Source organism: Phoca vitulina, unplaced genomic scaffold (assembly GCF_004348235.1).
Source record: "Phoca vitulina isolate PV1807 unplaced genomic scaffold, GSC_HSeal_1.0 scaffold3, whole genome shotgun sequence".
In the NCBI taxonomy this organism is placed as follows: domain Eukaryota; kingdom Metazoa; phylum Chordata; class Mammalia; order Carnivora; family Phocidae; genus Phoca; species Phoca vitulina.
In genome coordinates, this window is record NW_022589706.1 from 64,320,747 (window position 1) to 64,347,126 (window position 26,380).

At 35.1% G+C, this 26,380-nt stretch overlaps 1 protein-coding gene across 9 annotated transcripts in view; it reads right to left on the reverse strand.

Moving 5' to 3' along the window:
* Positions 1 to 26,380, reverse strand: part of MAPK10 (mitogen-activated protein kinase 10) — a 317,221-nt gene that overhangs the window by 42,480 nt on the left and 248,361 nt on the right. For all 9 annotated transcript variants that reach the window (XM_032400729.1, XM_032400737.1, XM_032400738.1 and 6 more), the window contains 2 exons: positions 14,483 to 14,665; positions 3,299 to 3,423 (listed from right to left, as the gene is read on the reverse strand). In XM_032400729.1, coding sequence (XP_032256620.1) covers positions 3,299 to 3,423; positions 14,483 to 14,665 — 308 coding nt within the window. The remainder of the gene's footprint in view (positions 1 to 3,298; positions 3,424 to 14,482; positions 14,666 to 26,380) is intronic.

The following is a 26,380-nucleotide window of genomic DNA, read 5'->3' on the forward strand; positions in this document are numbered from 1 at the left end:
AGAAGAAGAAGAAGAAGAAGAAGAAGAAGAAGAAGAAGAAGAAGAAGACGACAATGACGGAGAAGAAGAATTTATATGATCCTTACTGGCTGAAGTACTGTACTGAGCACTTCATGTACATCAACTCTTTATATTCTCAGAGGTACACTATGCAGTAAGTATGCATGTTCCCTATTCTTAGTTAAGAAAACTGCGTTGCAGAAAGGTTAAAAACCTTGACCAAGGCCACCTAGTAAGTGGGAGAGCAGAAACTTAAACCTACCCCATTTTTCATACCTGTGAAGATGCATTCAACTGAATAAATTGCATTTGTATATAAAGTTTTTGCCCTCTTGGTGAATACGGAACTAGAGTTAGAATGCCTTCCAACTATTTCATGAAAAAGCATTGACACTAAATGTGGCCTCTGCACTCTGTTTGGGGCCCATTCTTTTGTTACTCTGAACATTATTTGGATAAGAAGTAGCTAATAATTTGAGCAGTTGTAACTTTAAAACTCTTTATGCGCTATTACACAGATCATCATTAACCTTGACATTCAATTTTTAAATTTCTCAACTTCATGGTTGCATGAATAATTTTCCCTCTTAGAGTTATGACAGCATTCATAAGCTCTTCTCTTTTCATTTTAGTACTTTGTCACTTTTGGAAACAGGTGATAAGACAGCTTGTAGTATGATGAATAGATTAGTACACATAGCATTTCTCTCCTCTCCTTCCGACTTTTCCTGAAGACATCACATTCTCTTGCAGTTTCTCCTTTACCCTTCTCCACTTGCCTCTATTTTCTTTCAATGAAATATATTTTTCTTTCCTCTCATCTTTGAATTTCCTTCCCTCTATAACATCTTGTGAGTTACTTGAAGGCTGCTTGAGCCTGGATATCCTGGATGACTCTAATCATGGAAATTCTGATTATTTGATACTTCCATTTGTTTAGATTATAGAACACGCCAGAGTTTATTTGCAAAATAGTCTTGGCAGTCTTGGCAGAAAATAGATCTTTGAAATTATAGCTTTGCCATGCATTCATAAAGAAAGGTCATTTTACTTTAAATGTATGTTCACATGCAATAACAAAGGCACTATTTCTAAGGGTATTGCAGAAGGCATAGTTGACCACTGCTTCTAGCATCTTTAGGATCTGTCTCTTCCTAGTTGTGACTTGGATTATACATTTTATAGAGTAATGAATTATCCTTGCCCTGGGGTCAGGATTCCAACCTACTCACTGCAACGTGTCTAGATGTAAAACATGTTTACCCTTGTATAACCAATGATCCCAGTCTAAATGTTAAATACCTGCTTGTTCTTCTGTGCATTAACTGATCCCTTTTCCTAAACCTTCGGGCTCTATCAAATCCTTCCCCTACAATTCACATCTTATGTTGTTACTATCCATTCCCCAGGATGACAATATTGAAATGAGGGAGAAAAAGATTCTAGCCATTTTAGCACCCTAAATCTTATCTTCTTATCCTTCAAAGAAATTTTTCATAAAATGTTATATTTAAAAACTCGCTGATGCTATTCATTAATATGTTGTTATAGATTCTAAACAACTGTCTCTTTTATAGGCAACATAATCACAAGTGAATTACAAATGCAGACTTTATGATTCCAATTAAACTCTGGGCCACCATCCATTAAAAACAAATTACACACATTACATTAGATGTAAGAAAAAATAAATACACCACATGATTTGAATGATCAAAATAAATGAGAAGCAACAGTTTCAAATAATTTGTTTGTCTAAAATTTTTATCAACATAACCTACTTTCTTGAAATCATCCAAAAAAATGTTTATACTTACCTTTCACATACATATACATCATACTTTCTCTTACATTTCACTACCTCATTCCACCCCAAGAACATTTTTGAAATTATTTCCCAAGAGTGAGAGACTAAAGATGATTCTATCTTTTACCCATAAAAATATTAGAGTTTTGTCTTGTAAGAATCGAATCAAGTGACTAAAAATTATAAGCAAAGTGAAATTTCAACATCATTGTAAAACTGCCTAAGAGAGCAGATCTTAATAAAATGTCACCAAGGACTATTACACCCCAATTTGCACACTTGAGAGACTCAATTATCACTGAAGTGTTTTCTCCATAATTTTTGAATGGGTAAGGATTGGGCTACTATGGAAAGTAGTTTTTTGAATATTATATTTATAAAGTTCTCCCTAATCCTCACTCCCATCTGTCAGCTCTTACTTCTCCAATGAAGGATGAAAGGATAAGAATTATGTCAGTTTGAATTTTGCATCTTGACATGGGCAGGCACACAATGAAACAAAAGGAAGCTGAAACAAAGCAAAACTATGCTCAAGCAAGAATACTTTGGGGTACAAAGAAAGATATGAGAAAACAAGTGAAGAGAGTATTCCAAATAGAATGTTAAAAACCAATTCAACCAAAGTAATTTGAAGTTATTTATGTTAAAAAAATCATTTAGCAGACTCATTCTAAGAATTTGAGGAGATTTTGATGCTTTGGGGTGAAGATAACATTGCTGATGGTAACATTTAAAAGAGGGACAAAAGGACATTCCCATCAGGAGGCCTATAGAACACACATGGGCAACAACAATAACCCTTTGCCTTGGCTCCACACAGAAAAGGAGAAAGGCAAAGACATAAGAAAGAGATTGGACAGAAGATATTGAATGGTTGGAAAGAGAAGGAAAAAAAGTGATGCTTCTGGGAAGATTCCTAAACTCTGCCTAGATTTACAATATGGAGGCTCATCTTACTATGGCAGTGAATTTAGAATAAATCTGAAATACTCTGCATTGGACTACCTAATTTTTCTCATCTAATCCGTGTAAGGTTTCCCGAAGTCACCAATGGCCTGGTAAAAGCTCTATCTGCGAAATGTTTGTAGTGCCCACACTTGACTAATGACAGGCATCTTATCAAGGAAAGAGACGCAAAGCAACTTATTCTCTATTATGATTTCTGCTACTTAGTTTGCATCAGGAGAGGCTGGGAATTAAACATAAAAAAAGGAGACACTGGAGATGTTAACAATTTAACAAAAACACATGGATGTGTTTCATGGATGGCTAAAGCTTTTTGGACTAAATCATCATCTCTCATGGAAACCCCTGAAAAAGAAAAGCATATAAAATATAGGTGGAAGAAAATAACTCTTAGAGGGGAAGGTAATAACTTTGTGACTTAGGAATCGTATGAAGTCCTTTCTAATTCTCTTGCAGTTTTCACCACTGAGCACCCAGTTACTCTGATTTGTCTGTGGAAGGAAAGTAAATAAGCCTATGCCTTACCGCCTCCACTTCGGCAGGGTCGTACCACACATTGATGTAAGGATGCTGTAAGGCGTCATCCACAGATATCCTTTTTGCTGGGTCAATCACTAGCATCTTTGACAGTAAGTCCCTGGCTTGGCTGGCTGAAACAATGAGTGAGAGAAACAATTAGTAAAATTTTGACTTTGGCAGGAAATTTTGTTGAAGGGGGAGGAAATTAAAAAAACAAAGATAAACTAGTACCTTCCTTCCAAACATCGAGCAACTTTACCAAGTGACTAGGGAAATGTGAAATGAAACAAGGAAATATTTTTTATTCATCCGATTGAAAAAAATAAAAGATGGTATAATATTTACTAACACCAGGTGAGTTCATTCATGTTGGTGGGAGTGTACATTGATAAATATTTTTACAAGGCAAATTTGGACTATCCATTAAAATTTTAAATGTGAATACCTTATGATCCATCAGTTCCACTTTTAGGTATATAGCCTAGAGAAACAATTGTACATGTTCATAAAAAAAATACAGAAAGGATGTTCACTGCAGCATTGGTTATGGAATAAAAAAATTTTTTAAACAGTCTAAATTTCTATCTAGAAAGCAAAAAAATGAGCTATGGTACAAATGTACCATGGAATTGCAGTTGGCAGTTTAAAAGAATGAAGTAGATCACATGGACATGTTGTTAAGCAACAAAATGAAGTTGCAAGAATAATCCATAGATCATGATACAATTTGTATACATCTGCCCCTTCCCAGTAAAATTTCCCTCTCTTCTTATTAATGTATATAAGTGTATAGGAAAGGTCTGCATGAATAATCAACAAACTGAAAATAACAGTTACCTCTGAGGAGGGGAGAATATATATATCTCATGTAATTAAAAATAAATGTGAAAGAGGGGCGCCTGGGTGGCTCAGTTGGTTAAGCGACTGCCTTCAGCTCAGGTCATGATCCTGGAGTCCCTGGATCGAGTCCCGCATCGGGCTCCCTGCTCAGCGAGGAGCCTGCTTCTCCCTCTAACCCTCCCCCTTCTCATGTACTCTCTCTCTCTCATTCTCACTCTCTCAAATAAATAAAAAAATCTTTAATAAATAAATAAATAAATAAATAAATAAATAAATAAAAATAAATGTGAAAGAATGAAGTTTTTTAAGAAGAAGCAGATAAAGTGGATGTAGATTGCTCATTTTAAAAGCTTTTTTGAGATGGAAAAAAAGGATAAAGCAGTGTCTAGAGAGAGGCAAGGAGATCGGGGTGACTTTTTTGAGGAAGGGGGAGATGATGAAGTCTTTAACAGGAGCAAAAGCTTCAAGGATAGAGAGGAGGGGCCAGATTTGAAAGAATCCATACATCTCAGCAACCATATTGATATGGGTGATCTAGTTCAGTTTTTAAAATACTAAATGTCTACTCTGTGCCAGGTACAGTGAGGTGCCAGAGATGCCAAAAACAAAAATTAAATGGTGAAAATCAGTAAGTATAATTATTTAATGACAATGCGAAAAGACACTCAGTTTTCAATCTCTAAAAACATAAAATTTTACAGAAAATACAGTTCCAACCTGATCTGAAAATTTTATGGGGAAAATAATCTATTTGTTCCACAACTCCCCTTAATGGCCCAACAGGGCTATATTTATTCATTTCATTGATTCAGAGATCTCTTTGATTTGTAACTGATTTTACACAGAGAGACACACACACCCACCTCCCACACTCCCATCAAACCCCCCATCTTTCTGCTCCTACAAAGTGTAGGGGTTGGAATGGGCTCCTCATCAATAGGGGCATGGACTACAGTAATGGAATCTCTCTAAGAAACAATGACCAATACTATTTGAAGGGAACAAAATGAGGAGGAAGAAAAGGTTTCAATTCCTCCTCTCTCATTCTTTTATTTGCAAGTAAATGTCTTATGCTCTTTTTAAGTAAAAATAAATTCTTCCCTCTGATTATTCATATAATTCTTTATAAATTACCAGTTTTTATATTAAAATTATCTTAGTTATAAATATATAAACTAGTGTATCATTTGTAAAAATAATAAAATCATAGACATTGAAAATGGATTAAAAAAATAAATAAAACCAAGAGAGTGGGAATTATGAAGAGTGGTGTTTTATTTAATAGTTTTTCTACAAGTGCTGTCATTATCTCAAATAATTTGATCAGGGCTTTTATCATCCCCATGTTGTTACACTACAGGTGTCTTCATATAAAGGGATTACTTTTGCCTGACTTGTCAATTAGCATCATAAAGACATTAAGTTTTTCAAATCTCTATTTGGAGTATTAACTCTTCTTCAATCCGTGTATAGGCAGTGTTGATCTTTTTTTTTTCCCTCTGTCAAAGCATTTTTATTGTTATGTTAATCACCATACATTACATAATTAGTTTTTGATGTAGTGTTCCATGATTCATTGTTTGCGTATAACACCAAGTGCTCCATGCAGTACATGCCCTCTTTAATACCCATCACCAGGCTAACCCATCCCCCCACCCACCTCCCCTCTAGAACCCTCAGTTTGTTTCTCAGAGTCCATAGTCTCTCATGGCTCATCTCCCCCTCCGATTTCCACCCCTTCATTTTTCCCTTCCTGCTATCTTCTTCTTTTTTTTTTTTTTAACATATAATGTATTATTTGTTTCAGAGGTACAGGTCTGTGATTCAACAGTCTTACACAATTCACAGAGCTCACCATAGCACATACCCTCCCCAAGGTCTATCACCCAGCCACCCCATGCCTCCCACCCCCCACCACTCCAGCAACCCTCAGTTTGTATCCTGAGATTAAGAATTCCTCATATCACTGAAGTCATATGATACATGTCTTTCTCTGATTGACTGATTTCGCTCAGCATAATACCCTCCAGTTCCATCCATGTCATTGGAAATGGCAAGATTTCATTCCATTTGATGGCTGCATAATATTCCATTGTGTATATATACCACATCTCCTTTATCCATTCATCTGTCGGTGGACATCTTGGCTCTTTCCATAGTTTGGCTATTGTGGACATTGCTGCTATAAACATTGGGGTGCACATACCCCTTCGGATCCCTACATTTGTATCTTTGGGGTAAACACCCAGTAGTGCAATTGCTGGGTTGTATGATAGTTCTATTTTCAACTTTTTGAGGAACTTCCATACTGTTTTCCAGAGTGGCTGCACCAGCTTGCATTCCCACCAACAGTGTAGGAGGGTTCCCCTTTCTCCACATCCCTGCCAACATCTGTCATTTCCTGACTTGTTAAATTTAGCCATTCTGACTGGTGTGAGGTGGTATCTCATTGAGGTTTTGATTTGGATTTCCCTGATGCTGAGTGATGTTTAGCACTTCTTCATGTGTCTGTTAGCCATTTGGATGTCTTCTTCTTCTTCTTTTTTTTTTAATAATGATGCTCACTCCACTGGCTTGTTTTTTTGTTTTTTTGTTTTTTTAAGATTTTCTTTATTTACTTGACAGAGAGAGACACAGCGAGAGAGGGAACACAAGCAGGGGGAGTGGGAGAGGGAGAAGCAGGGTTCCCATGGAGCAGAGAGCCTGATGTGGGGCTTGATCCCAGGACGCTGGGATCATGACCTGAGCCAAAGGCAGACACCCAACGACTGAGCCACCCAGGCGCCCCCATTTGGATGTCTTCTTTGGAAAAATGTCTGTTCATGTCTTCTGCCCATTTCTTGATTGGATCATTTGTTCTTTGGATGGTGAGTTTCATAAGTTCTTTATAGATTTTGGATACTAGCCCTTTATCTGATACGTCATTTGCAAATATCTTCTCCCATTCTGTCGGTTGTCTTTTGGTTTTGTTGACTGTTTCTTTTGCTGTGCAAAAGCTTTTTATCTTGATGAAGTTCATTTTTGCCCTTGCTTCCCTTGCCTTTGGCAATATTTCTAAGAAGAAGTTGCTGCAGCTGAGGTTGAAGAGGTTGCTGCCTGTGTTCTCCTTTAGGATTTTGATGGACTCCTGCCTCACATTTAGGTCTTTCAACCATTTTGAGTCTACTTTTGTGTGTGGTGTAAGGAAATGGTCCAGTTTCATTCTTCTGCATGTGGCTGTCCAATTTTCCCAACACCATTTGGTGAAGAGACTCTCTTTTTTCCATGGGACATTCTTTCCTGCTTTGTCGAAGATTAGTTGACCATACAGTTGAGGGTCCGTTTCTGGGCTCTCTATTCTGTTCCATTGATCTATGTGTCTGTTTTTGTGCCAGTACCATACTGTCTTGGTGATTACAGCTTTGTAATAGAGCTTGAATCTGCAATTGTGATGCCACCAGCTTTGCTTTTCCTTTTCAACATTCCTCTGGCTATTTGGGGTCTTTTCTGGTTCCATACAAATTTTAGAGTTATTTGTTCCATTTCTTTGAAAAAAGTGGATGGTATTTTGATAGGGATTGCACTGAATGTGTAGATTGCTCTAGGTAGCATTGACATCTTCACAATATTTGTTCTTCCAATCCATGAGCATAGAACATTTTTCCATTTCTTTGTGTCTTCCTCAATTTCTTTCATGAGTATTTTACAGTTTTCTGAGTACAGATTCTTTGCCTCTTTGGTTAGATTTATTCCTAGGTATCTTACGGTTTTGGGTGCAATTGTAAAAGGGATCGAATCCTTAATTTCTCTTTCTTCTGTCTTGTTGTTGGTGTATAGAAATGCAACTGATTTCTGTGCATTGATTTTATATCCTGCCACTTTACTGAATCCCTGTATGAATTCTAGCAGTTTTGGGGTGGAGTCTTTGGGGTTTTCCACATAAAGTATCATATCATCTGCAAACAGTGAGAGTTTGACTTCTTCTTTGCCGATTTGGATGCCTTTGATTTCTTTTTGTTGTCTGATTGCTGTGGCTAGGACTTCTAATACTATGTTGAATAGCAGTGGTGATAGAGGACATCCCTGCCGTGTTCCTGACCTTAGGGGGAAAGCTCTCAATTTTTCCCCATTGAGAATGATATTCGCTGTGAGTTTTTCATAGATGGCTTTTATGATATTGAGGTATGTACCCTGTATCTCTATACTCTGAAGAGTTTTGATCAAGAAACGATGCTCTACTTTGTCAAATGCTTTTTCTGCATCTATTGAGAGGATCATATGGTTCCTGTTCTTTCTTTTATTAACGTATTGTATCACATTGATTGATTTGCGGCTGTTGAACACTGGAGCCCAGGGATAAATCCCACTTGGTCACGGTGAATAATCCTTTTAATGTACTATTGGATCCTATTGGCTAGTATTTTGGTGAGAATTTTTGCATCCATGTTCATCAAGGATATTGGTCTGTAATTCTCCTTTTTGATGGGGTCTTTGTCTGGTTTTGGGATCAAGGTCATGGTGGCCTCATAAAACGAGTTTGGAAGTTTTCCTTCCATTTCTATTTTTTGGAACAGTTTCAGAAGAATAGGTATTAATTCTTCTTTAAATGTTTGGTAGAATCCCCTGAGAAGCCATCTGGCCCTGGGGTTTTGTTTTTTGAGAGATTTTTGATAACTGCCTCAATTTCCTTAGTGATTCTAGGTCTGTTCAGGTTTTCTATTTCTTCCTGGTTCAGTTTTGGTAGTTGATACATCTCTAGGAATGCATCCATTTCTTCCAGATTATCTAATTTGCTGGCATAGAGTTGCTCATAATATGTTCTTATAATTGTTTGTATTTCTTTGGTGTTGGTTGTGATCTCTCTTCTTTCATTCATGATTTTATTTATTTGGGTCCTTTCTCTTTTCTTTTTGATAAGGCTGGCCAGGGGTTTATCAATCTTATTAATTCTTTCAAAGAACCAGGTCCTAGTTTCATTGATCTGTTCTACTGTTCTTTTGGTTTCTATTTTATTGATTTCTGCTCTGATCTTTATTACTTCTCTTCTCCTGCTGGGTTTAGGCTTTATTTGCTGTTCTTTCTCCAGCTCCTTTAGGTGTAGGGTTAGGTTGTGTATTTTTTTTCTTTAAAGATTTTATTGATTTATTTGACAGAGAGAGACACAGTGAGAGAGGGAACACAAGCAGGGGGAGTGGGAGAGGGAGAAGCAGGCTTTCCGCTGAGCAGAGAGCCCGACGTGGGGCTCGATCCCAGGACTCTGGGATCATTATCTGAGCGGAAGGCAGATGCTTAGTGACTGAGCCACCCAGGCGCCCGTAGGTTGTGTATTTGAGACCTTTCTTGTTTCTTGAGAAAGGCTTCTTTGTTATATACTTTCCTCTTAGGACTGCCTTTGCTGCATGCCAAAGATTCTGAACAGTTATGTTTTTGTTTTCATTGGTTTCCATGAATTTTTTAAATTCTTCTTTAATTTCCTGGTTGACCGATTCGTTCTTTATTAGGATGCTCTTTAGCCTCCATGTATTTGAGTTCTTTCCGACTTTCCTCTTGTGACTGAGTTCTAGTTTCAAAGCATTATGGTCTGAAAATATGCAGGGAATGATCCCAATCTTTTGGTACCAGGTGAGACCTGATTTGTGACCTAGGATGGGATCTATTCTGGAGTATATTCCATGGGCACTAGGGAAGAATGTGTATTCTGTTGCTTTGGGATGGAATGTTCCGAATATATCTGTGAAGTCCATTTGGTCCAGTGTGTCATTTAAAGTCTTTATTTCCTTGTTGATCTTTTGCTTAGATGATCTGTCCATTTCAGTGAGGGGGCTGTTAAAATCCCCTACTATTATTATATTGTTGTCGATGTGTTTCTTTGCTTTTGTTATTAACTGGCTTATATAATTGGCCGGGCCCATGTTAGGGGCATAGATATTTACAATTGTTAGATCTTCTTGTTGGCTAGACCCTTTAAGTAGGATATAGTGTCCTTCCTCATCTATTATTATAGTCTTTGGTTTGAAATCTAATTTGTCTGATATAAGGATTGCCACCCCAGCTTTCTTTTGGTGTCCATTAGCATGGTAAATGGTTTTCCACCCCCTCACTTTCAATCTGGGGGTGTCTTTGGGTCTAAAATGAGTCTCTTGCAGACAGCATATCAATGGGTCTTGTTTTTTTATCCAATCTGATACCCTGCGTCTTTTGACTGGGACATTTAGCCCATTTACATTGAGGGTAACTATTGAAAGATATGAATTTAGTGCCACTGTATTGCCTGTAAGGTGACTGTTAACTGTATATTGTCTGTGTTCCTTTCTGGTCTATGTTACTTTTAGGCTCCCTCTTTGTTTAGAGGACCCCTTTCAATATTTCTTGTAGGGCTGGTTTCGTGTTTGCAAATTCCTTTAGTTTTTGTTTGTCCTGGAAGCTTTTTATCTCTCCTTCTATTTTCAGTGACAGCCTAGCTGGATATAGTGTTCTTGGCTGCATATTTTTCTCATTTAGTGCTCTGAATATATCATGCCAGTCCTTTCTGGCCTGCCGGGTCTCTGTGGATAGGTCTGTTGTCAATCTAATGTTTCTACCATTGTAGGTTACAGATATCTTGTCCCGAGCTGCTTTCAGGATTTTCTCTTTGTCTCTGAGACTCGTAAGTTTTACTATTAGATGTCAGGGTGTTGACCTATTTTTATTGATTTTGAGGGGGGGTCTGTGCCTGCTGGATTTTGATGCCTGTTTCCTTCCCCAAATTAGGGAAGTTCTCTGCTATAATTTGCTCCAATATACCTTCTGCCCCTCTCTCTCTTTCTTCTTCTTCTTCTGGGATCCCAATTATTCTAATATTGTTTCATCTTATGGTATCACTTATCTCTTGAATTCTACCCTCGTGATCCAGTAGTTGTTTATCTCTCTTCTTCTCAGCTTCTTTACTTTCCATCATTTGGTCTTCTATATCACTAATTCTCTCTTCTGCCTCATTTATCCTAGAAGTTAGAGCCTCCATTTTTGATTGCACGTCATTAATAGCCTTTTGGATTTTGACTTGGTTAGATTTTAGTTCTTTTATTTCTCCAGAAAGGGTTTCTCTAGTAACTTCCATGCTTTTTTCAAGCCCAACTAGTATCTTTAAAATCGTCATTCTGAACTCTAGTTCCAACATCTTACGAATGTCCGTATTGATTACATCCCTGGCAGTCGATACTGCCTCTTGTTCTTTTTTCTGAGGTGATTTTTTCCATCTTGTCATTTTGTCCAGAGGAGAATAGATGAATGAGAGAACAAAATGCTAACAACGTAAAAATGGCCCCAGAAAAATATAAACTAAACAAATCAGAAGAGACCTGAAACCGGGGGAAAAGAATGGGAAAGAAAGAAAAAGAAAAAAAAAAAAAAAGGAAAAGAAAAAGATAAAAAAAAAAAACACAAACAAACAAACAAAACAGAATATGATCAAATATGATCAGGTTGGTGCATAGATCAGTGCCACACACTAGATTTGGGCGTATTTTGGTCTGTTAGAAGAAAGTGCCTCCCAAAATTTTAAAGAAAGAAAAGCCTATATATGTACAAAAATAAGGGTAAACTTGATGAAAGGATGGAATATGACTGTAAAAATGAAAATTATAAAAGTAATTGATAAGATAAGAAGTTGGTTGAAAAAAGAAAGAAGAGGATTAAAAAAAAAAAGGAGAGAATGTGATCAGGCAAGAGACTAGAACAAAACCATACACTAGAGATTTAGGGTATATTTTGGTCTGTTAGAAGAAACAGTATCCCAAAATATTAAAGAGAGAACAATTTATATATATATATATATACCAAAAATAAGGGTAACTACTATGAAGGGATAGAACATGACTCTAAAAATGAAAAATAAAAAGATTTTTTAAAAAAGGGATTGATAAGATATTGGTTGAAAAAGGGAAAAAGAAAAAATCAAAAAAAAAGAAAAAAAAAAAGAAAATTAAAAAAATTAACTTTGAAAGACTAAAGTATCAGGAGAAAAAAGCCACGAATTCTATGTGCAGTATTCCCCTAGCGCTGGAGTTCTGCCATTCTCATTGATCGGTAAACTTGGTCTTGGCTGGCTGTTCTTGCTGATCTTCTGGGGGAGGGGCCTGTTGCCATGGTTCCCAAATGTCTTTGCCAGAGGCAGAATTGCCCTGCCCTTGCCGGATGCAGGCTAAGTAATCTGCTCAGGTTTGCTCTCGCGAGCTTTTGTTCCCTGCAACTTTCCCTACGGCTTTGGAGGATGAAAGTGAAAATGGCGGCCTCCCAATCTCCGCCTCAGAGGAGCCGAGAACTTGGGGCCCCGCTCCTCAGTGAGCCCCCAGAGAAAAGCAGTCAGTCACTCCCATCTCCCCAGTCTCTGGCCACACTCCATGTTCACCCAGCCTGTGACTGAGCATTTCTATCTCTGGCACATGACCCCGTGTGGAGTCTCCAAACCCAGTAGATCCCTGCAGTGCACTCCTGCACCACTCCTCCCAGGCGGAGGAAGGGGAGTCGCCCCGGATCTGCCGCTTGTTGGGTCCCTGCTGGAAGAGCAGTGGCCCGACTGTGCCACGGATCACGGTTTATGGCAACCCCAAGCTCAGAGCCCACTCCTCGGCTCCGTTTCTGCAGCCGGATTCCCCACTCCGATACTTGGGAGCTCTGCCGCACTCAGGCACCCCCGGGCTTCCTGTGACCCCGAGGGTCCTGAGACCACACTGTCCCAGCGAGGGTTCCACCCCCTGCTTAGTCACTGGAGTGACGTCCCTTAGCAGAGTAGACTTCTAGAAGTTCCAATTTTGTGCTCTGCTGCTCTATCACTTGTCAGTAGCGGCTGACGGAGGCTCCCTCCCCCGCGGTCTATCTTCCCGAATATTGCCTCGGATTCACTTCTCCGCATGTCCTACCTTCCAGAAAGTGGTCGATTTTCTGTTCAGAGAGTTCCTGCTATTCTTTTCTTTGATCTACTTTTGAGTTCGTAGGTGTTCAGAATGGTTTGATCCCTATCTAGCTGAATTCCTGGAACCAGACGAAATTTAGGTCTCCTACTCCTCCGCCATCTTGCTCCTCCCACCCTAGGCATTGTTGATCTTAAAAGCAGCAGATTTGGTAATCATTTAGTCTGTTGCCATTGACTGTGGAGTCAACTGAAGGAAGAAACCCAACTCTGCAATAAAACTGTTGTGAACACAGTAACAATGCTGCACACTTAAAACCCACGAGATGGAAGTCTGGGGATGATAAGACCCTGGGAGATAGAACCACATTTTAGTTTCTCTGTCTCATTTAAGTCTGTATTAGCTATAAGTTATGTCCATAAGTTAAGTTTGTAGTTAATCACCCACTGAACATTTGGGGTAAAATTTCAAAAGCATATGTCCTTTTTTCTTTTTGATAAATATAGTTACATTTTAAATAATAATTATTACATTTTCAAAAAATGTCTAACAGCAACTGAGTATTTACTGTGAGCCAGGCATTGTTCTAAGTGCTTGACAAAATATTTCCTCAGTTAATCCTCCCAATGATCCTAAGGTAGACACTTTCTCCTTTCATTTGTTAAAGGAGGTATAGATAGATTAGATAATTTGTCCAGGTTTACACAGATTTTGAGGGACAGCATTTGAGCCCAATCAAGGAAAAACATCAAATTTGTTTCAAAATCAATTTCTCTAAATATTCTCTAAAGTCTAAATTAAAATAAGAAATAGAATATTATTTATAGTATATATTTAAACATTGCCAAATTTATCCCTTGTCTCTAATCCTATGACTAAGGCATTATTATCCAAGTTTTGTAGGTGAAGAAACTAAGATTTGTTACTGAAGTTCTTAACTACAGACATAGTAGTAGAAAGAATTACTTATTAATAAAAGTATTTCTATTGAATATAAAATGTGTAAGTAAATCTCATCTGTCACTCTAAAATGAAAAAATGGTGGTTGAACATTCCATAAAATACAAATAAAAGAAAACCCAAACACCTGCATCTCCAAGATTTTACAACAAAAAAACTGTGTTGAAAATATTCTCCAGGTAATAAAAAGAATTGGAACAATGACTTCAATGTGTATCACATTGGTCTTTTAGAGTTATACTGCAAAAGAATTTTGAGATTCCAAATAAGCCTCATGACACAGTTAATCTATACCACTGTCACATCTTTTATTATTATCTTTCCCTCTGAATATCCACACAATTCTAAAATCCTTGACCACATGTTCTTAGTAAAATAATAATAATAATAATAATAAAATCTTTAAAAACTACTCCTTAAATTGATAGTTCAAGTTAAAGAGAGGTGTCTCTATAGGTTGACTCTATCATTGTTTAGTCCATCATCCGCACAGTGGTTCTGAAATTGTCCCTGATGGGCATACCTTTGAGTTTATTGTGCTCAGAGTCCGCTGGGAAGAGGGAATCTGGAAAGAGCTTGGGGAAGGTGAGTCCTGCATACTTGGGCCGATTCTCCACATAGTTTCTTACTGTAGGTTGCAATTTCTTCATGAATTCCGGACATGGTGTTCCTAGTTGCTCAATTACTTTGTTCCACTGGTCAATATCTGAGAATTGAATAGTTAAGGGCAAAAAAAAGTGCAGATCTACTAGGTCTTGCCTTTCACTACTTGGGAGACTAACTGCTTCTCCAAATCCTGAGCAATCACCAACATAATTGGAGTTTAATAAGCAAAAAAGGATGAAAATATAAAACCAGAATTGTCAGGCAGTGAATCCTCTTGGAATTGTAAATTCACTTGTGGCATAAATGCACTTTTGGGGAATTAACATTACTTAACAAAATAGGATATCATGAAATAGTCCTTGAGTTGTAAAGATAAAAGGGTATTTAAATAACAGCAGAAGAATTTCTTATATTGAGATAAGCTTCTATATAACCATGTGATTTAAATGAGAAAAAATATGACACAAAATAATAGTTTTATCCTGAAATTACCTCAATCATTTATTTTCTAAAAATGACAAATACCTTATAAGATTCATTTACATTTTTTAAAATTCTTTTTAAAATTTTTTTCTCCCTTTCTCTAGGAAACTTCATCTGTTCATGTTACTAATGCATTAAATATGGGATCAGGATAATTTTTGATAATAAAATAACTCATTATTCTTCATCAAAGACTTTAAAAAAAATCTAGTTAATCAAAGTAGTCACAATTTCATACCTATTTTTGTTACTTCTGTTAGTAATGCCCTGCATTCCTGAATATTGCTTTCAATGAGGTATGAGGATAAATATAGGTTGTTCAACTTAAGACAACAGATTTCCATCCAAGTGTATATATTTCAAAAGTACAGTAAGCATGGGGAATTCTACAGGAAAATATTACTTCTCTATGAAAATTGATACTGCCAAAATTGAGGATCTTTGATAGAGGATCTTTGACAGATATACTCCTGATTGAGATTTTTTCATTTATCATTAATATTTGATAGGTCAGAGCCTTGAGAATGAAAAAACAACTGGAAGAAGTTGATTTCAAACAGATTTCCTTGCCGTGTGTCAATGAATGATAGACGCCTTAGAAATTATTCTTAAATACAATAACACAGGCAGTGCTCTCTCTTACATTGTTTATTTTTCTACAACTCTATCCTTTAGTGTTAATTAATTCATTTCTGCTACTGTAATTTGTAACAGTTCAGGGATCTAACCATAGTATTACTCAATTGAGATCTGTAAAATCTTTACCCCTAGCTATTCAGTAGGGTTGGACTAAAAAGATCAGTAGTCCTGACAAAAGACAAAATTAACTATATTTAACAAAATAAATATATAATACAAGTAGATAAAAGATTGAACAAGGATAACATCAAGCTAATTTGCAAATCCTCTTCTATCTCCCTTATAATCTTGCTGAATAAAATTTAAATTATTACACAGCCTCTTAGTTATTAGGTTAAAAAATATATGATTGTGTAATATTAAAAAATGAAGGGTGGGTGGGAAAAACTGAAGAATATTCCTTTACAAAACAGTAGGAACAATTAAACAAGAACATGTTTCAATAAAAGTTCATCTAAGTTACAACGTGCTTGAGAATATAGTAGTAAGTTAGACTCATTAGAAATAAAGAAACAAAGATAACAAAAGGTCAGAATTGAAGGTTATTCTTAGACAAAAACTTATGTTAGTACTATGGACATAGGTAAACTATAACTACTTAGAGATATTTAAATAGAAAACACTAATTAAGGTTAAATAAATCTCCATGCTTACACTATAAACTATGAAAAGAGGTCTACTCTCTAATACAGTTAGGTTATCATGCCCTACCAAACCATCATTTAATCATTGGTCATCCTTCCTTCAAATTCTGAAGACCTGATGTCAAACTAAAAATTAGGGCAAAGAAGCTGTCAGATTTTCCATAAAGGAGTCATTTAGCAAAGTTGGAAAGTACTCCCAACACACTATTATATTCTAGTTACATTTAGCTAGAGTTACAAAGTTATTCAGTAAAAAATTAATTGCTTGTAAAATAGCATTCCCAAGATAATTCCATGGTATTTTTACAATGAAGTTTAAGGAGAGTCAAATATTCTGGAAGTTGTTAAACAACTGTCAAAATGTTTCTTTTTACAAATTATAATTAAAGTCTATAGAAGCATTCAGTGTGCTTCCAGAATGCTTTTTAGATGAAACACTACTATGGTCCTAGATATAATGGTTTACGAAAAGAGGGAAAACAAGAATCTTTATTATTGTCAATGTAGTAGTTGAATGTTCTAACTGCCAATATGTGGTATAGTCATCTTTAAAAGTGTGTGCCTTTATTTTAACTGATCCATTTCAAGTTCTTTGTTCCTGTAAACACGAATAGTTATATTTAAGTAGAAAGTGCTTCTTTTCCAGATGTTCAGAGGATCTCAATATGAACAACTATATGCAATTATTCTTAGTTAACCACATGATTTTTCTTTATAATCATAATTAACCAAATATAAGCCACAATTAGAAGTCATATCTCCTGGCTCAAAGTCCAGTGCTTGTTCCAATGATTCCAGTAAGGAAAAGAGCAAGTTTGGAATTGATGTGGTAGAAATTGCTTTCATCTGACCATAAAATTGATAGTATGCTTGTCATGGGCCCTAAAGAATGTCTCTGAAACTCTATTCCTAGTTTATCAGATCAACATATTCACACATAAGATAATTAATTTTATTAATATTTTAAATAGACAATAAAGTGATATATTTTAAAAGAATTTTTGAATTATCAGATTTCCACAGTGATATTTTTAAAAAATACATCAAATATTAACTAGATTTTTATGATTATGTGTTGAGAACATGATATTTTTTCAAAGAATGGCTAAAATTATTTTTGTAAAAGGATTTATTTGCTTTAAATGATGACTCATAAGTATCATTTTTATGCTGAGTAAGGATCTGAATATTTAGAGATTCCAGCCTGTGTGTTATCACATTTATAAAGAATACAAAAGCTATTCAATATAATGTTCAAAATATTTGATAATTTATTTCAGTAATTACTCCATATTTCTCTATGTAAAATTTGCTCTCCAAAAGAACTCTTACTTCTGAGGACAATTTTAAAGATGAGGATAGAAATACATATATTACAGAGTTCTGGATCCAGTTTTTTATAGTTATGTCTTGAGCTGTTTTGTTACTTTAAAATTCTTTTACTCTTTTTGTTTGAAAATGTTAATTTTCTCTCAAAAGTCCCCCTCAAACTCCGGTAACATGAAATATGAATAAGTGACTTAATGCATAATAGTAACTAACATTTATTTTCATTATAAATGAGCACAGAAAGAAGAAATATTATGAGCCAAAACACATTAAAAAACTTAAAACTGACAATTTGAGTAAAGGCTATTTGGTCAGTGGTAGCAGATGTGAATGGAATACTATGGGACATAGAATATCCAAAGGCTGGTATTTGAAGCATGATGGGTACGGATCTCAGTACAATCAATTTTGTCTTATAAATCTATTTATTACTGTAATCTATATTTCCTTACAAAGCAAAAAATGGAGAGACATTTCACATATAAGCAAATCCAATATATATAAATATGTTGTCACAACAGTAGAATTTTTATTAAGCTATTGAAGGTTTATCTTTGGGGCCCCTCATTTGCACAAAACCCTTACAAGACTCTATCTAATTTGATATTTGTAATATAAATAAATTATTGTTTTTATAAAATACCTTCCTCAAGCTGTATGATAATCTGGCCTCATAAATGCTAGATCTGACTCTACCTGCATTTTGAAACTGGGAAGAGGCCTTGGAGATAATTTAATTTGACATCTGTATTTTATAGCTGAAAAATATCAAAGTCCTTTTAAAATTGGTAAATACAATGACTTTAAACAAAGGAGGTAATAAAAACAACTAACACTAACAGAAATATAAAATTCTATTTAAGGGGAGTTTTGGAAAACTGTAGTCTGTTCTTTGAGATGCTTTGATTAAATCCATTTCTGGGCATAACACTATATTAAAGGGAGATAAAGAAGGGACAATCAGGTTTATATGAGATCAAGAAAACATGCCATATGAGGCATACTTGACAAAACTTTTTATGTTTAAATTAAAAAAAAAAACAAACAGAGACAATCTCTGCCCCCATCCTAGCACTTCAACCCTCTTTTTTTTTCTTAAATTTTAAAATAATATATAATGTATTATTTGCTTCAGGGGTACAGGTCTGTGATTCATCAGTCTTACACAGTTCACAGTGCTCACCATAGTACATACCCTTTCCAGTGTCCATCACCCAGCCACCCCACCCCTCCCATCCCCCTCCAGTCCAACAACCCTCAGTTTGTTTCCTGAGATTGAGTCTCTTATGGTTTCTCTCCCTCTCTGGTTTCATCATCCTAGCACTTCAACCCTCTTATTCCTTAGTCACAATCCCTTCTAATACAGTACTTTTTATTGTAAATTTCATGATGACAAGGTTTCAGTCAGTTTTGTTTACTGATAAATACCTGGAAACAAAAGTGTCCAGCACATAGTAAGTGCTCAACAATATTTGTTGAATAAATGAATGTCTACTTTAAGTTCAACCACAGTTTTATAATGGAGATAATATAAAGAATAGGAGAGAGAAAATATTCAAAGAAATGAAAACTGAGAAATTCCAGGAACTGTAGATAGGTTGGAATTTGGGAAACACAGTTAGTCCCAAGGGAGAGAGAAAGAAAGAAAGAAAGAAAGAAAGAAAGAAAGAAAGAAAGAAAGAAAGAAAGAAAGAAAGAAAAAGAAAGAAAGGAAGAAAGAAAGAAAAAAGAAAGAAAGAAAGAAAGAAAAAAGAAATCCACACCAAGTTACATGGTAAAGAAACAGCAAATAACCAAAGACCAAGGAAAAAAATCCTAAATGAAAGCAGAGAGAAAGGACAGACGATGTCCAAAGATGACTACTAGACTGACAGCTAATTATTCACCAGAAATACTGTAAACAAAAAGCCAGTAGAATAGTATCTTTAAAAAGCTGGAAGAAAATAACATGTTAATCTAAAGTTCTATATCTAACAAAACTATCTGTCAAGTAAGGGAACTCCATTCAAAAAGAAAAAAAAAGTTTTATCATCAAAGACTTTTATGAACGAACTTTTAAAGGATATTCTTTAGAATAAGAAAATAATCTCAAAATACATCACATCAATAAGAGAAAGGATTAAAACCATATGATCATTTCAATAGGCACAGAAAAAGCATTTGACAAATTACAACATCCATTCATGATAAAATCCCTCAACAAAGTAGGTTTGGATGGAATATATCTCATCTTAATAAAGGCCCTATACAAAAAAAAAGACGCACAGCAAACATAATCCTCGATGGTGAAAAACTGAGAACTTTTCCCTAAGGTCAGGAACAAGACAAGGATGTTCACGCTCACCACTTTTATTCAACATAGTACTGGAAGTCCTAGCCACAGCAATCGAACAACAAAAAGAAATAAAAGGCATCCAAACTGGTAAAAAAAGAAGTAAAACTCACTATTTGGAGATGACAGGATACTATATATAGAAAACCTGAAAGACTCCACCAAAAAAAACTAGAAGTAATAAATGAATTCAGTAAAAGCACAGGATACAAAATCAACCTACAGAAATCTGTTGTATTTCCATACACTAACAATGAGCAGCAGAAAGAGAAATTAAGAAAATAATCCCATTTACAATTGCACCAAAAATAATAAACTACCTAGGAAAAAGTCTAACCAAAGAGGTTAAAGACCTGTACTCTGAAAACTATAAAACATTGATGAAAGAAATTCAAGACAGCACAGAGAAACTGAAAGACATTCCATGCACATGGGTTGGAAGAGCAAATACTGTTAAAATGTGCACATTACCAAAAGCAATCTACAGATTTAATGCAATCCCTATCAAAATACCAATAGCATTTTTCACAGAACTGGAACAAACAATCCTAAAATTTGTATGAAACTGCAAAAGACCCTGAATAGCCAAAGCAATCTTGAAAAAGAAAAACAGGGGCACCTGGCTCAGTCAGTTAAGCATCCAACTCCTGATTTTGGCTCAAATTATGATCTCAGGGTTGTGAGATTGAGCTTAAGATTTTAAAATTCTCTCTCTCCCTCTCCCTCTGCCCCTCCCCTTCTCTCTCTCTCTAAAAAGAAAGAAAGAAAGAAAAAGAAAAAAGAAAGAAAGAAAGAAAGAAAGGAAGGAAGAAAGAAAGGAAGAAAGAAAAAGGAAAGAAAACAAAAACAAAACTGAAAGTATCACAATCTCAGATTTCAAGTTATATTACAAATCTATAGTAATCAAAGCAGTATGGTACCAACACAAAAATAGACACACAGATCAATGGATCAGAATAGAAAATCCAGAAATAAACCCACAATTCTATGGTCAATTAATCTTCCACAAAAGAGGAAAGAATATGCAATGAGGAAAAGACAGTCTCTTCAACAAATGGTGTTCAGAAAACTGGACAGCTACATGCAAAAGAATGAAACTGACCACTTTTTTATACCATACACAAAAATAAATTCAAAATGGACTAAAGACCTAAATGTGAGATCTGAAACCATAACAAGCGCTGTGAATTGTGTAAGACTGATGAACCACAGACCTGTACCTCTGAAACAAATAATACATTATATCTTAAAAAAAAAGATAGTAGGAAGGGAAAAATGAAGGGGGGAAATCAGACGGGGAGACAAACCATGAGAGACTATGGACTCTGAGAAACAAACTGAGGGTTCTAGAGAGGAGGGGGTGGGGGGATGGGTTAGCCTGGTGATGGGTATTAAAGAGGGCACGTACTGAATGGAGCACTGGGTGCTATACATAAACAATGAATCATGGAACACTACATCAAAAACTAATGATGTAATGTATGGTGATTAACATAACATAATAAGATTAAATTTAAAAAAATAAAAATAAAAAAATACAATCCTAGAAGAGAGCACTGGCAATAATGTCTCTGACATCAGCCATAGCAATATTTCTCTAGATATATCTCCTGAGGCAAGGGAAATAATAGTGAAAATAAACTATTGGGACTACATCAAAATAAAAAGTTTCTGTACAGCAAAGGAAACAATCAACAAAACTAAAAGGTAACCTACATTGGAAGAAAATGTAAATGAAACATCTGATGAAGGGTTAATATCCAAAATACATAACCAATACCACTCAACACTTAGAACCAATTTAAAAATGGGCAGAAGAAATGAACAGACATTTCTCTGAAGAAGACATACAGATGACCAACAGACACATAAAAAGATGCTCAGCATCACTCATCAGGGAAATGCAAATCAAAACTACAATGAAATCACCTCACACCTGTCAGAATGGCTAAAACAAAACACAAGAAACAAGTGTTGACAAAGAAGTGAAGAAACAGGAATTCTCATGCTCTATTGGTGGGAATGCAAACTGGTGCAGCCACTATGGAACACAGTATGGAGGTTCCTCAGAAAGTTAAAAATAGAACCACCCTATGATCCAGTGATTGCACTACTGGGTATTTATCCAAAGAATACAAAAACTAATTCAAATGGATACATGCACCCCATGTATTGCAGCACAATTTACAATAGCCAAATTATGGAAGCAGTCCAAATGTTCATCAACAGATGAATGGATAAAAAGAAGTGGTATATCCAATGGAATATTATTCAGCCATAAGAAGAATGAAATCTTCCCATTTGCAATGACATGGATGGAGCTAGAGAGTATAATGCTAAGCGAAATAAGTCAGAGGAAGTCAAATACCATATGATTTCACTCATATGTGGAATTTAAGAAACAGAACAAATGAGCAAAGGAAAAAAAGAGAGACAAACCAAGAAACAGATTCGTATAGAGAACAAACTGATGGTTACCAGAGGGGAGGGGGAGGGAGGATGGCTGAAATAGTTGATGGGGCTTAAAAAGTACACTTATCAAGAAGAGCACTGAATAATGTATAGAATTGTTGAATCACTCTATTGCACACCTGAAATTAATAGAACACTGTATGTTAAGCATACTGGAATTAAAATTAAAAACTTAATAAAGGTGACAAAAAGAAATAAGAAAAACAGAGTGTTCTGGTATATTTCAAAATGGTTCCTTTTCCCTTCCCGCTATGGGAAAAATGAGACAATTTTTCCCTGGTATTTTCTGTAGGAACTGATCAAGTTCCTGGAGGTAAATCTAACCATCTTATGGTTCCACATGACTGGCTCTCCCTGGAGTTTTTAAATCTGAGTTGTTCACAGTGAGTTTCTAGAAATTTGTCAATTATAGTCCAGATTTTTCTACCCTTGACATGGATCCCTATATTTGCCTGTTTCTCTTGGTTGGGGGCAGTAGCTTTCTCTGTGTCTTTCCCTCTTTTGAAGATCCAAGAGAGTTGATGATTTTCAACCTGTTCAGCTTTTTTACTTCTTGTTAGAATGGAGAGATGACTTCTAAGCTTCTTACATGTGGAACTGGAAACCAAGTCTATTTGATTTGATTTGATTTGATATTATTATGAGACATTATATTCATATTTTTATTTTCATATAATTTGTTGTTGATGTGGAAAAATAAACCTGATTTTTAATGTTGAAAAAAGAAAAATAATCTTAAAATAAAGGGCCAAATTGCAAGAAGTAGTGGTAAGCTGAGAAAATGATAGAATTCTTTCACATAAAGGTGAATCTAAACAAACTCTAACTGTATGCAATATTATAATAATATTGTCAATTCATGAGGCTAAGGAAAAAGAACTAAAATACTGGGCACAGATAGCATATTTAAATTGGTACAGTAATGACCTAAATTAGTTTGTGCTAAGATCATTTTGTGCAGAAAGATAAAATTATCCAAATTAAAAAGGCAATGTCCCACATATTGAACTATGGATTTAATACAGTTCCACTATAAATACCAATAGGAATCTTAGCAAGCCAATTCTTTTTTTTTTTTTTTAAAGATTTTATTTATTTATTTGACAGAGAGAGACACAGTGAGAGAGGGAATACAAATCAGGGGGCTTGGGGGAGGGAGAAACAGGCTTTCTGCTGAGCAGGGAGCCCGATGCGGGGCTTGACCCCAGGACCCCAGGATCACGACCTGAGCCGAAGGCAGACGCTTAACGACTGAGCCACCCAGGCGCCCCTTAGCAAGCCAATTCTAAAATGTTTACGGAAAAGCAATGATTCACTAATAGCTATGATACTTCTGAAGAAGGCAAAAAAGGTGAGATATTTACCTTACCTGATATATGTATACATTATACATTTGTATTAAGAAAGGGTAGTAGTGGTATAAATATAGACAAACAGACCAGTGGAACAAAATATAAGGCCCAGAATCTAATATTTTCTCCCTCAATATGTGGAAGCTTATGACAGTAAGACTTATAGACCACTAAAGAAAAAATAAGCTAGGGCGCCTGGGTGGATCAGATGGTTAAGCGTCTGCCTTCGGCTCAGGTCATGATCCCGGGGTCCTGGGATCGAGTCCCGCATCGGGATCCCGGCTCCTTGGGAGCCTGCTTCTCCCTCTGCTTCTCTCTCTCTCTCTCTCTCTGTCTCTCATGAATAAATAAATAAAATCTTTAAAAAAAAAAAAGAAAGAAAGAATAAGCTGGTCAATAAATGGAACTGAAATAAAGTAAATTAGATCCCTCTTTAACACCAAACACAAAAATAAATTCCAAGTGAACTAAAGGTTTAAATGTAAAAGATTAATCTTTAAAACAGTCATAGTAAAATTACAAGAGAATATAAAGGCATAAAAGGATTCTTAAGACATAAAAATACATGCACTATTAAAAAAAAGATGGCCAAATTCAAAAATCACTATAAAATAAAATGGGAAAATAATCTAAATACAGGGAGAAGTTATTTGCAACACATAAAACTGACAAAGAATATGTGTCAGAATATATAATGAACTCCTACTAATGAATTTTTTAAAAATACAATAAAAAATGTTTTTAAAAAAGAAACTTTACCAAGAGGAAAATACTAATGGCCAATAAGCATAAGAAAACATGCTTAGCCCTCCTTGTAGTTAAGAAAATATAAATTAAACCTCCAATGAATAGTATTTTATATCTAAGAGATTGGTAACGAATTTAAAAACAAATCTGACAATACCAAGAATTGGTGACAATGTGGAGTAGAAGTTATATTTATATATTGCTACTCTAGAAATCAATCTGATGTTACATAGTCAGGTTTTCAATGTGCACCCCTATGCACCCAGGCATTTATCATTAAAAAAAACCAAACCCTTTCCCATGTGCTCCTTTCCCATGTATCTCCCATGAGATATATATTCATAGCTTCATTGTTTATAAAAGCAAAAGCAAAAACAAAAAAACTGAATATATTCTAAAGTCTATTTACAGGAGAATGAACTCACTATGGACTATTCAGAGACTGCAATACTTTACAGCAATGAAAATGAATGAACTATCTAATGGATCAACATGAACAAGTCTCAAAAATTTAATGTTAACTTCAACAAAAAGCAAGCAGCAAAACAATGTGTCTTGTGCAATATGTAAAACATATAAATCTAAACCTATATGCTGCTTAGAGATAAATATACCTGTGGTAAAATATAAAGAAAGTCAAGAAGATTGTAAAAATATGTATTTAGGACCTCTGGGGAGAGTGAAGGATATGACTGGGGAGACACAAAAAGACTCAAAGATATTGGTAATGTTCTATTTTTTAATCTGAGTGATAGCATAATGCGTATTCATTTTATTGATCTTCAAAAGCTATATATTCAATATTAATTCACTTGATAATACAAAATATTTTGCAATTTTTAAAGTAAGATTTTCTGCTATGATGAAATTTATTAGATCTCAAATGTATTTCAATAGTTGAGTTCTGATTCTTCTGTAGAGTTAAAAACATTTGATTTGAAAAAATTCAGTTAATATATACTTAAAATACATTTACTAATTAAGTAGCATATAAATATATAACATTTTAAAAACTGCTTTTAGCTATCTAAATTTCTCAATGCTAAAAATAACATGTTGAAATTTTTTAGACATAGATAAAGGGGATAAGGCCTTATTAATATTCTAAGTTTTGCTGTTGAATTGGTTTATATATTAAGAAGACATGCATAGCACATATTGCAAGGATTTCTAGCAATCATTTATTTTGAGAATGCCTTCATATAAGTGAGGATATGTTGATTAAAATAACATGACTTCTTATGATGTATTGTATGGATGTATAATATACATATTGTATATCTCTAACTCCATTTTAAAGGTTCTATTTAACTAATAGACTTAGATACAATTTTATTGTCTCTTCAGAGAACTCATTGCTAATAATAGGGAATTTAGAAAATAATCTGTCTTGCATTTTAAGTGTTTAACCTTATGATAATCAGTGTTCATAATTTTTTTGCTTGAAAAAGAATGATTTAAACTTTAACCAACATGTTTGAAATCATTAAAAGACCACATCCTACACTCAGAGGAGCCATTTTAGAAAATAATAAGCATTGCCCTTCAAGAAATTTACAAGTGTATCCCTATAAGAACTCCAGAAATAACTCAATATAAAAATATCAAGCTCAGTCATTGAGAGGGCATCTATTATGAGATTTTAACATTAGTAGCAGCCTAAAGCTTTACTTACATGGGATTTTAATACCCAAGTTAGAAATGATATCCAATCAACTTCTCCCCAAAAATGGATTCTAAGAAATGTTAATCTGTACTTAATAACTCCATTGTGGAAATCTGATTTGATTTTTTAAAAAAGAAAATGAGAGGAAAGT